General features: G+C 46.2%; 1 protein-coding gene across 1 annotated transcript; it reads left to right on the forward strand.

Moving 5' to 3' along the window:
• Positions 1-1,082: 1,082 nt before the first annotated feature.
• On the forward strand, positions 1,083-6,713 carry ZCCHC9 (zinc finger CCHC-type containing 9). Its single transcript, XM_084505184.1, has 5 exons — positions 1,083-1,526; positions 1,971-2,121; positions 2,401-2,493; positions 3,755-3,823; positions 6,140-6,713. Exons 1-5 carry the CDS (start codon positions 1,221-1,223, stop codon positions 6,253-6,255), a joined length of 735 nt encoding a protein of 244 aa, XP_084361310.1. The 5' UTR covers positions 1,083-1,220; the 3' UTR covers positions 6,256-6,713.
• The last annotated feature ends 5,586 nt before the right edge of the window (positions 6,714-12,299 follow it).

Consider the following 12,299-nt stretch of genomic DNA (forward strand, 5'->3'; position numbering starts at 1 on the left):
ACCAGTGCTGCCTGTTTCTAGTAGTAGCCTTTCATGCCTGTAAGAGTCACCTTTGGCCATTTCTAATCTACAAGGTTATCAGCAGCTGGAAAAAACGGGACCTCATTTTGTGGTTGAACGGTAACTTCATTGGAAATTTGATATTTTCAGTTGTAAAATGAAATCCCAAGTCTCTCATGTTTTATTTCCCATCTTATTAAGAGTGGCTTCTAAGTGGCATTATTTGATCACTTTTACCTGCAGAAAATGCACTGTAGTTAATTCCTAAATCTGTGCTGGTTCTTAACCAGCAGCCACACAGTTTCATCGCAAGGACCAGCAAAATCACTGCACTCCTTGTGCACATCTCCCTCTAGTGGAAGCAAAATACAGCAAGCCCATTTCTCCACGGAGACACAAATATCAAAAATAAGTAATAAAGAGGGCACGGTGCCCAGCTGTTCTGTCCACTCTCCGTCAGCTTTATCCACTCAAGAACAGTAACGGTGATCGAGGGAAATGCTAGAGTACTCTTTGTATTTTTAAACGTTTCTTCCATTGCTCTGCAGGGACTTGTAACAATACAGTCTTGGAGGTTTAGTTTGTGAATTTAATGGTGCCGTTAAGAGAGGCGGAAAGGTGTCATATATTATGCCTCAAAAAGCTGCGCCCTCAGAGAAAGACGAATGGACATTTTTCAGGTGTGGGTTTTGGATCCGTTCTGCTGCTACACAGTAGAAGTAAGGACCGCTTTAGCACCTCAGGCATCACTGCTGGTGGAAGATGAAGTCAACGTGAGGGCAACATGAACTGGACTGGTTTTACTGAAGGGTGAGAGATTTTACAGTGGCATAACTGCACCAGCACAGCCCCCCATCTGCAAGGAGGCTGGTGTAAAATCGTGACGACTGTGAAGCACCAGACAGCTGGGGCAGCGCTAAGCGCAGTAAAGCCTCGCTGGAGCAATCTGCGAAGACCACAGGACTGGGGCTGATAAGCCTGATAAGCGCTTATCGCCCCCCAGCCACAGGCACCAGGCTGCCCCTATGGCTCCCCCCACAACATGGCGGCGGGCGGACATGACATGGCGCCCCGCCCCGCCGGGAGGGGACGGGACGGGACGGGACCCGGCTTCCGCCCGGCCGCGGTTGCACGCTAACGGCTGCAACGGCCGAGCCGCAACGGTAAACGGTAAATAAACGGTAAACGGCAACGGTAGCAGCCCGTGCTTGCCGCTCGCCATGACGCGCTGGGCTCGCAAAGCCGCCGCCGAGGGGGGCAAGGCGCTGCCGGCCACCCCCTGGGACGAGATGGCGGCGCCGGCGCCGGCAGCGAGGAAGAGGAGGAGGAGGAAGGAGTACGCGGACCGCGACGTGAACGGGTTCGCTGCCCACCTCAGGAAGGCGGCGGCAGGCGGCGAGCAGCAGCATGAGGAGGAGGAGGAGAGGGGAGAGGAGGATGAGGAAGAGGAGGCGGCCGCCGCGAGGAAGGCGCTGCGGCGGGAGGGCCGGCGGCTGAGGCGGCAGGAGGCGAGGAGGAGCGCCATGGTGAGGGGGGCGCCGCCGGTGGTGCCTCGTGGGGGAGACACGGTGATAATAATCAATAATCAACCACCAGTTGAAAAATAATAATAATAGCCGGTACTAATCTTGCTTGGTGATGGGCGTCTGGTGGTTACTTTGTGGCACGCCGCAGCATCTCTCCTGCCCTACCCGTGTTTCTGCAGGGGGATGACCTGTTGGTACACCAGGCTCCTAACAACCCCCCTGACAAACTCATTTCATATTAGGGTAGCCTCAAACAGCACTGCAGAGGTGCACTCAGTAGTGCCAAGAAAGTTTCAGCCAGGAGAAATGGCGGCTTAGAGAAAATCGGGTGGGACGTAAGCGATAATCAGATATTAACACCAACTGATCTCTCTCGTAAAGCTACCTCTAAGTGCCGTTTTGCGCTGTGATGTGTTTACGAAAATGCAATTTTTATTTTCAAAGGTATGTTTCCACTGTAGGGAACCCGGCCACGGTGTTGCTGATTGCCCAGCGGTGCTTGAAAGTCAAGATATGGGCACAGGGATCTGTTACCGGTGCGGGTCCACAGAACACGACATCAGCAAATGCAAGGCAAAGATCGATCCAGCTGCTGGTACGGTTCAGAAATTGTGTTTCTCAGAGTATACTTTGGTGTGAGTTTTCTGACCACTGTAATAAAAGGTTTCTATTTTAGCAACTTAACTGTTCTGCAGACGTAGGTTAATATGTTTAAAGGAATACAACATTAAAATAACGCTATTTAACAGCATTGTGCTTATACTGTAGCATAATATTATATTATGGTATAATATTGCAGTTGTGATGTTTTCAGAGTTGACTGTGACTCTGCAGAGTTTTTAACTTGTTTCATAAACTGTTTGGAATTTTGCAGGGGCATTTCCATATGCAAAGTGTTTCATCTGTGGCGAGATGGGGCATCTGTCAAGGTCATGTCCAGATAATCCCAAAGGATTGTATGCTGAAGGTGAGTGCAGAAACTTAACTGCAAACAAAATGCGTTATTCCTTCTTACCTGACACAGAGCAAAGTAACGTTGCAAATTAACGAGGGTGTTACTGAAAGGAATTTCCAGATGTCTTTTACTCTTGGTGAGAGCAGATCAATTCTGGGGAACTCAGTGCTAATGTTTGTTATCTAGGGATTTCTATTTTGGTTGAAAGCTTCTGGTTAAACAAGGAGGTGAACTTGCTTGTGCTTGCAATTTCAAGAGAAACAAAGAAACCATAGTATCCTCTGTGTATGTAGTCAATGAGTATTTAAATGTAAATACGCCTAAGTATCTAGTAAAAAACATGCTGCTGGTCTGAGAAGGGGCTTTATAACCTTTACTGCTTAACACTGTAAAAACAGAGAGAGGTGTTCACACAAAACAAGATCTGTTGTACTTGTGGGAGTCATTTGTTTCTTGTATGTAGGAGGTGACATTGTAAAAGATTAAAGGAAAATTAAGAGTTTAAAAACAGGTCATGGCTTCAAGACAGTCTTAGAAATGTATTCTGAGAAATGAATGTCGTGTGTATGCTGCTTGACCACCCAGCAGCTTGGAGTCCTGACAGCTGAGGCTTGTTCATAGCAAAGGGCTCTCACATCATCCTTTTACGTATTTAATGAGAAACATCATCTAGGTTTGAAGATTCATTTAGATTCTGCTCTGCCTGTTGTTTGTTTTTTTTGTTGTTGTTGGCACTAGCAAATAACGCTCTGTTTGCTGGAGTCTTGCAGTACAGATTTGAAGTCCTGCAGACTCGTAAGGGTGATTTTACAATACAGTTGGATTGGAAGAAAAGCATCTTTGAAGGCATTACACGTCTCATAATCCAGGCGTTGAAAGTGACTTTCATATTTTATAGCTCAGTACCTGCCGTTGGGTTAAGTACTGCTCTGGAGCTCCTGTTACTTTCAAAAGTTCCTTTGAATAATTGAATTAAAGCAGAATTATGTTGTTCTGTCTAAAAAATAGACGGGTTACAGACAGATGTCTCTCTGTCAGAGACCGACAGTCCGAGGAAGCTGTGCATGCAGACTCCTAAAGCTGTCTGCTTGTCAGCTCCGCAGTGCCACGTGTAGGAATGTTGACCTGTCTGTAGGGACGTTTCTTTATCTTACTCATCGGTTGTCACTTCAGAAAAGCAGAACTATGTTTTAGTGTACACGTAACAGTAAAAGAGCGATTCTGTTTTATTTTGTTTTTCAAATGAGTAACAATCTTCTCTCTCTTTTAACAGGGGGCTGCTGCAAACTCTGTGGCTCTGTGGAGCACTTCAGAAAAGACTGTCCGGAGAACAAGAACTTAGGTGAGATGCAGGGGGCTGAATAGAGTGGAGTCTGAATGCGCAGTTGTGTTTGTTTGCTGCTTTGCCTTGACTTTGGTCAGGAAGAAAAGGCTTTGAGAAGAGAATTTGCAGATAGCACAGATGACTTCCCTTTGGGAATGTGCCCTTATATTAAAGGATGTGTTAAGGGGAGGATACATTAAGCTGCAGTGCAAAATACGAACATTCATTTTTTTTTTTTTTTAAATCTAGCTTTTGGGTTTCTGAAGGTAATGCGACCAAATGTGTGTGCGTAAGCAAGTATTTATGCTGCTGCTCATAGCACTAGCAGCCACAGAAGAAAATGAACTGAAGAGGTTTCTCCTTTTGGTGATTCTCGTGAAGTGGTAGAACAGCACATAATGTCAGTTGCAGCATGGTGATACTGGCAGCTGGCACGAGCTGCTTGTGCAGGCAGGTGTTTAAAAACTTTTTAAAAAAAAAAAAAGCTTTTTTTTTTTTTTTTTTTTTAAACTTTGTCTGCAAAAAGACAGTGGCTCTACAAATTATAAACAGGAGAGTCAGGAGAATGGAGGTCTGTCCTGGGTTCACCAGCTGATAAGTGGCTTCTTTGTGTTCTGTGATTTACCTGTGTGGGTGGAAAAATCTGTTACAAATCTCCCTGGCTGATGAGCTCGGCTCTTTGAATAAAGTGTATGGTTTTATCTGAGCTCTCCCTTCAGGTAAGGCCATTGATAGAAAGCCCTTTGAGTGATCTGCTTCCCTTTTTCACTGCTAATTCCTTTTTTACCTCCTGACAAATCAGTTTGCACTAAATTCATCAATACATGTTACACACTAATACTTCCATTATTAATGAATATATTGCAAAGGGAAGTACAATTTGCAGATCAGGCTATGGAATAATAGTATTTCCTTTTCCTAAATTACTAGAGACAGGAGAAATCTGCTCCTGCGCTTCCATACATATTTGTATTTCTTTTATCTATCTTTTATACAAAAGATTGTGCTAAGGAAGGCAAAACCAACAAACAAGGATTTGAAGAATGGCACTGTTGTTGGAGTGATGAAACATTATTATTTGTACTTTGTTTGAATGGCCTACAGAATTTTTGGGTTAATAATGTGTCATGAACTTTTGTGTAATTGGTGAGAAATATTTATGGAGATGATAGAGGTATCTACAGGATCGGATACAAAAGAGCAGCTGAAGAGTACGTGATAGTGTAGGCATTGTATGAGAGAGCAGATGTAGCATTATAGCTGTGTAATAGCTCATGAGAAATGAGATTGATTCTTAACTGGTCACAGAAGTTTCTGATAGGAAAATTAAATTTTTCACCAGACTTTCCCTCACAAATACCAAAGCGGAGCCAGCTGTTGGCATGGCAGCCTTGCGCTGGCAGCGCTGATCAGCTGAAAGGGCGCAGAGCTGGTACGCAGGGAGGCAGGAAAACAACCTGCAGGAGATGCTCATCACTTGGGAGGTGCGGTCACTAAACCTGCCTGGTCCAACCCCAAACGGCTGAAGATGTAACAGAAGTGCAACATACAGAAGTTAATCCAAGTAAATATTGATTTAACAGTGTGATGTTCTTGGTGTGATTTGGTTTGTAGCTCTCAGGTAGTCATTCAGAAAAGAAGCATGAGGGTGACGGAGCACTGGGACAGGCTGCCCAGGGAGGTTGTGGAGTCTCCTTCTCTGGAGATATTCGAGGCCCGTCTGGACGCCTCCCTGGGCAGCCTGCTCTAAGGAACCTGCTTTGGCAGGGGGTTGGACCCAGTGATCTTTCGAGGTCCCTTCCAACCCCTACAGTTCTGTGATTCTGTGATGTGTTGGTTACCTGTGTTTTCTCTAGGACAGGGAACTTAACTGGTCAAAATATCACTTAAATGGCAAAAGGATGGTGTTCATTATATGCAGGGCTATAAGACAAGAAGAGTAGATTATCTTCTATTGTGGCTCTTCAAGCATGGTTTCTTCAAGATCTTTCCTTTTTATCCAGGGGTGACTGACATACCCTGAAATCTTCATTGCATGAGTAATTAGGACTTACAGGAGAGTTAGTGTATCTTCTGCATACACTCTGGATGTTTCTTTGGACAGTCAAATAGCAAAAAATGCTTTCTGATGATTTCTGAAGATGGGAAATTGGTGTGGGTGAAGAAATGGAGTTTACAAAACACAAATTTAAAAGAAGAGTTGTGTAAAGGAGTTAGCTTCAGTCCTAGAAGGAAACTGACAGGCCCTTGTGGGCCAAGTCTTCCTCAAATGTGAAAGCTTGATCTGATGCTGCTGCTTAGCCTCTCCGTAACCTCTTGTCTCTTACTCTACAGATCAGGTTACTGTTGGGCGATGGGCCACTGGAATGAGTGCTGATTATGAAGAAGTTACAGAAACACCAAAGCCGCAAACACCCAAAGTGAAAGCACCGAAGGTTGTTAATTTCTGAAGGCCTCTGTTGGATGCTAAGCCACAGCTACAGTGCACGGCTTCACTTCAGAGTGGGACTGATAGAGTGGACTGAACTGCAGGTTCCAGAAAATCGAGCGGACTGTTGCTGCTGAAGTTGTGTCCCTGATTTTTCAGTTTGCCTCCCAGACTCATCTGGCTTACTGAAAAACTGGGAACAGCAGAAATGCAGCAAGCGGGTATTTCATTCTTATATATTTCTGCAGAAATACAGCTTTCTGTCTGATTCACATTCCCTCGCGCGGCTAGTTCTCTGAATTGGGAACTATTGAGAGAAATCAGTTTCCTCTCGTAACACAAATCTGGTTGCAGTAACCACACATGGCACGTGCCCTGTATCACGCGGGTTTATGACCGGTGGATCCAGCTGGTCAGTAGGGTTAACTAATGAGTGCTGCTGCTGTCGGTTAATGAATACAGTTGTGCTGATCTTGAGAATCTTTCTGCATTTCTCTGAAAGCGATCATGGGTATGTTCTAACCACTCTTGTTGGGTTCTAGTGTGCCTTCTAGGAACTGATTTTGTGTTCTGCACGCACACACGTGACCTGTCTTACAGCAGAGTTATCGGGTAAGCCCTACAGAGCTGTGCGAGTCCTGCCTCCTGTCTGGAGAGCCTAGGGGTGCAGTTCCTTCTGTTTGTGGTAGATCAGCTCAGGGTGTATGTGCATTGATCTGATAGTTGATGTGTGTTTAATTTTCTGGGCACTTCTTCACTAACGCGCTGAATCATGCCCTTCCTCTGATACCCATCATGAAATGCACCTGAAAATAGTTGGAGAGCAAGTGAGCAGCTTGCTTAGTTTGTTTACTTTTTTATGGAAAGGGTTCAGAAATCTTGCTCTTCAGTATTTCTGTCCCTTTGGGTTTTACTCTTTGTTTTCTTTAAACATGCCTGCTGATGGCAGATTTATTTATTTTTAAATGGAGGCTACATCCTGCACTTGGAAAAACTGGTACCTGTTACAAAAGTCACTCCAGCCAACAGAGAATGGAGTGCCTGCAGCAGCTCTCAAAATACTCTCCCGATTCATCCTGTGCAGTCAACAGTGGTAGACTTTTACTTGTGTCTAATTACCTGACCCAAGATGAGAAGTTAACCCCGAGCCCACCTCATGTGCTGCTTTTCACTGTGAGGCAGCGTTGTGTCGCAGCACCGGCGGGTGCTGTGTGGGATCTCTGTGCAGCGCCCCTGCACTGTGCAGCCTGGGCTCAGCGCCTGCACCGCTGGGCTTCCTCGTGCTGCGCTTCTGCAGCGCTGCCCCAGGACAGATGCAGCACTTCGGTGCTCCAGAAGTCTTAAAGTGCCTTCTGACAACTCCAGCTGTCGTGACATAGTGATGAGCAACAGTCTTTGAGGGAAAGCTAGCTGGTAATAAAGCTGCTGCTTCTGCAGAATCAATTTGTCCTTTAAATGCATGTCCTAACAGCCCGTACAGTGCGCTGTCCAGAATGTGAAGGTAACAGCAAACTTGAGCTCAGAGCAGTTTTTTGAGATGCTTTGCACCTGGTGCTGAAGCTATGGGTTTGGGATTTACGTTTCTTAAAGCAAGAACAAAACAAAACACAAACAAACAAAAGCAACTTAATTGTCTCAATATGTGTTTTGTATATGCCCTGTTTTGTTTTAAATAAAATGCTGGTAAAGAATACCATAGGTAGAGGTCTTGTTCTAGGCTTCCCCGTTCTGCTTTGGGTTTAACGGCAGGTAACAGCGTATGCACACTCCATTTATAAGAATCAGAGCACCCACTTAAATGGGCAAGAGGGGGAGACTTGGATGAAATAGAGTATTAATTACCAAGTTTTAATTAACTTTGATTGAAGCTCAAAGCTGCAACAGACATTCCAGCTTAAAAGGTGTTTCCCTTCCTAGTATATGGAAGGAAGGTTAAAAGGAAGACTTTTTTACCAGGAAGACTAAAGGGCGGTTGTGGCAATGGAAGCCACGTATGGAGCTGTGGATTAACCTTTGAGTTTTGGGTTTCATAAGATGGAGCACAAAACGAGGTGCTGAAATACTTGTGCTCCGCTGTATAACAGGCTGAGGTCAGGCCCTCCCCAGCCGCTTCACTCGGGGGAATATGTTCCCTGCACATACGCAGAGCTGAACGTTAGGTGTCTCTGCTGGCTAAAAAATGGGACTGCAAAGACTTCCCTGCCCGCTCCAGGGCTTCTGTCCACCACCGTCTGCACACAGCGAGCGGCAGCACGGCAGAGCACTGAGCCGTGCAGCGCACGCAGGGGACGACCCTGCTGCTCCAGCCACCCCAGGAGGGGGAAGGAGCCTGCCCTGCTCAGGCCTCGGCAGCCTTCGTGCTGGGGACGGGGCTGCCCTGAGCCCGCAGCCCTCCCTTGCTGGATGCATCTTACCCGTGTGGTAAAAATCGTGATCCGAAATAAGGACCTGCATCCAGAGGGTCATCTTCAGAGCCAGAGATCCTGCCCCAGTTTGCTTGTTCTATCGCTAGTGCAAACGTTTCTCCGTGTTGTAGGGCGTATAGTGCCCGGCATCGCCAGGAGATAACAGGAGATGCCCTAATTTTGCTCACTCTTTGTTTCAGTGCAGCGCCGTACCCAGGTGGAGTGCCCCTTCGAGGGGCTGGCCGACCCTGCTAATGTACAAAAGAGGTTCCAGGGCAAGAGCAGGTGCCCCTTGCAGTGCAGGTAGTTGATGTCATGCAAAATTTGCAGGTATATTGTAACCCACAGATCAGCAACAAAAGCTTTGATTTGGTTACAGGTTATACTGAAGATGTAATTTACTTAAGTGGGACCTGGATGAGATGCTTAGAGCTCTCATTCTACCAATTATCAGACATCAGAGAGATAAACGGCACAACTACGGTTCACGTGTTTCGATCCTCTTAACCCACCCCTCCATTCACGTTACAATTTAACTGCAGGGGATCTTGCAGGCTTTTGGAACAAGGGACTTTTGCGGGGAAAAAAATTAAAACAGAAAACAACAGACGCGCCACAATAAAACCTCTGAAAGCATTTGCCCTTTTTATGTATGAGGGAATGTATCCAAGACTCTTCCCTCTCTACATGAATTGGCTGCCAGCGGAGCAGTCTGGTTTAGAACTGGGGGTCACAGCACTTGTGGAGGAGGCCAGCAGCCCCCCATCATCACCACAACCCCGTCTGCCTGGAGCCAGGTGTGACAGGGAAACACCTCAAATAATTTTCTTCAGACAGACTCTTTCTTCTGTGAAGCTATTTAATTCGTGATTGCAGTACCGGGCATCCTGTCAATCAGGAGCACGTTTTAGTAAAACTATAACCTTTTATTCCCTACTACCCGATGCCTGATCACCTCCCCTGTTTCCTCAGTGGCAGAGTACTACAGGTTTACAAGGTACTCGACACTCCTCTATACCACGTGTCTACCTCTATACCTCTGTGTATACCTCTATACCATATACGTACAATTTTTCTTTTTTTTCAGCCCTTTAATTTCTCCTTTCTTATGTTTCGAGAACCTGTGATCTTTGTTTTAGTGTTCCCACACTGCTCATCCTGTTTGCCTCAAGCTTCTGCCTTATTTTGGAGCAGTGAGGCCTCCTGCTGTCCACTTACCTGTTTAGCGTTTCTCCTTACTATGACTGCACAACTACCTTGGAATACAGAAAAGTAATTCTCTACAGCAAAAACACAACTCAGTTTCTCACAATTCCCCCCCTCTTCTTTTCTTACTCCTATTGTTGTTTTTGCACCTCTTCACATACCGCTTTGTTGAGTTTTTCCAACATTAAGGTGCAATATTCTTCTTTGGCTGTCAGGGGGGATGAGAGATATACAATGCCATTATTATTACAATATCAACAAATAGTTGTTTGAGCCAATTCTATTCAGGTAATCACAAAAATAATTTCTCCCAAATGTTTCCAAATCCCCAGGAATTGTCATCTTGAGTTACTCTATGTAGTTTTATCAGTTTTAACCTTAAAAGTTGGAACTTGGCACAGTCTGTCCCACTCAGGCTGCAGTTTCAGCTCTCTCCCTTTGCATCAGATCCCAGCCTCCTGCTCGGAATGGATGGATCGGGGCTTACAAGGGAGGGTTTGAGCTAACAGTCCCCGGGCCCTGAGAGATGACAAAGAGGACGACAGCCCGAGTATATCGTTCTTAAGGAAAGCACCTTTTGTCTCAAATTGAGGTGATTCATTCCCTTTGTCCACGGACAGCAATCCAAATAATATTTCATACGGTGCAACTCCCACATCTGTTCTTGGTGCAGTTTGAATTCGGAGAAGTGCCAAAGGTCAGCACTTCGTCTGGGGAAGCCGAGTTTCCAGAACCACCTCTTTCCAAAGCACCGCGTCACACGTTGCTTGAATTCCCCAGTGACCCTCCTGATGCCAAACAGTTAATATTTGCCTCATTAGCACTTTATTCAGTATTTCTCTCCCATCAGGGAGAGAATCTGTTTTCCTTTGGACTTTTTGACTCCCAATTCCTTAAGAACCTCTTTCTCTTCAAACTTTTGCTTCGTTTTAGTTTTGGGTAGGGGTAGCCCAACAGTTCCCTGAATCCTCTCTGGATTTATTTTTCGTTCCCCCTCAAACACTAGGTGCCCTAAATACTTGACTTCTCCTTCTATGTATTGCAATTTATTTTCCAATACTCCCAATCCCTGTTTTCCCAGAAAGTCGAATATCTTGTTAGTGGCTTCCTTCACAGCTGTTTTCTCCTGTCCTAACAATAAAAGATCATCCACATATTGTAACAGTAACACACCCCCCGGAGGTTGGAATTACTCCAAAATCTGTTCTAGAACTTGCCCAAATAAATTGGTGGCCCTGCAAACCCCCGAGGTAAAATTGTCCATCTGCATTGCTGCTTCCACCCCATTTCAGGGTCTTTCCACTCACAGGCAAATATATCTTTGCTCTCAGGGTCTGAGAGCACCCCATTAATAACACTATTATTCCAGCCTAACAATTTACTATTTGAATGCCCAGTTTCATTATCAAATCCTTTCCCAACAAGTTAGTCCCCGCCTCGGGCACATACAATAATTGCCCAGTGATCATTCTGTCCCTAGTCTCAGCTCGGTGTCCCCAAAAAGTGGCACTGTTATCCCAGACCCTTCTACCCCCATCACATTCTCCAAAGGGCTCTCTTTAGGCACAATCCCGGGGTCTCCACCCCCACCTTGCTGACTCTTGCATCCCTTAATCCCCAGCTCTTCCTGACGTGCTGCTGTGGACTTCACCACCCGCAGGGTACCACACGCCCTCACCTAGGATGAGGACAGAGGTGGGGCGTGCTGCCGAGCACCTCACCTCACCGTGCTCGGGGTACCGTACACCTAAGGGCCCAAACCCCCGAGACTCTCTTTCACACCTCTCCTCCCTCTTTCACTTCGTCCCTCTCCAGCCGAGGGGACTTTGTTCATCCCCTCGCAGGACCACTGAGCCTCATGGATCGGGACTTCACATTCGCTCTGCACTAAAAGCGTGTCTCATTCACACTCACACTCATTCACACCAGAGTCTCCCCCAGCCCAACCCGAGGAAAGATACAGTAAAGTTTCCCTTACCTTGGTCCGTGCACGGCTTCCCGGTGTGGGTTATCAGCAGTAATCCCCGTGCCTGTTCCCGATCCGGGCTGGTCTATCTCTGGGCTGTGTCTGTGTCTGTCAGTGCTGGCCTCCCTTCTCCCCAGAGTTTCGCAGAGCCTGTCTTCAGGTTAACAGCCTCGGTCCTTTGCCGGCCGTACCGAGATCACCCACCACCCACAACGGGACTGCTGAAATCAGCAGGGTGCACCTTCCTGTCTGTGGTGGCGAGAAATCTTCAGCAGGTGACAAGATCCCGGACAATCCCCAAAATTGTGAGCAACGTCTCACATAATTTTCTTCAGATGGGATCTTCTGTGAAGCTGTTCTATTCGCCATTGCCATCGCGAATAAAATAGCTTCACAGAAGATCCCGTCTGAAGAAAATCATGCGAGATGTTTCTCACACAGGTCTGAACCTCTTCCAGAGAGAGTGTAATAAAAATCATGATCGATGTG

The sequence above is a fragment of the Aythya ferina genome, assembly GCF_964211825.1.
Source record: "Aythya ferina genome assembly, chromosome: Z".
NCBI lineage: Eukaryota > Metazoa > Chordata > Aves > Anseriformes > Anatidae > Aythya > Aythya ferina.

Bases quoted from the DNA above. Each gene is read 5' to 3' on its own strand.
- ZCCHC9 (XM_084505184.1), top strand. From the start codon at position 1,221: ATGACGCGCTGGGCTCGCAAAGCCGCCGCCGAGGGGGGCAAGGCGCTG. The intron at 2,494-3,754 runs GTGAGTGCAGAA...CTCTTTTAACAG, and splicing joins CAAAGGATTGTATGCTGAAG to GGGGCTGCTGCAAACTCTGT. The intron at 3,824-6,139 runs GTGAGATGCAGG...CTTACTCTACAG, and splicing joins TCCGGAGAACAAGAACTTAG to ATCAGGTTACTGTTGGGCGA.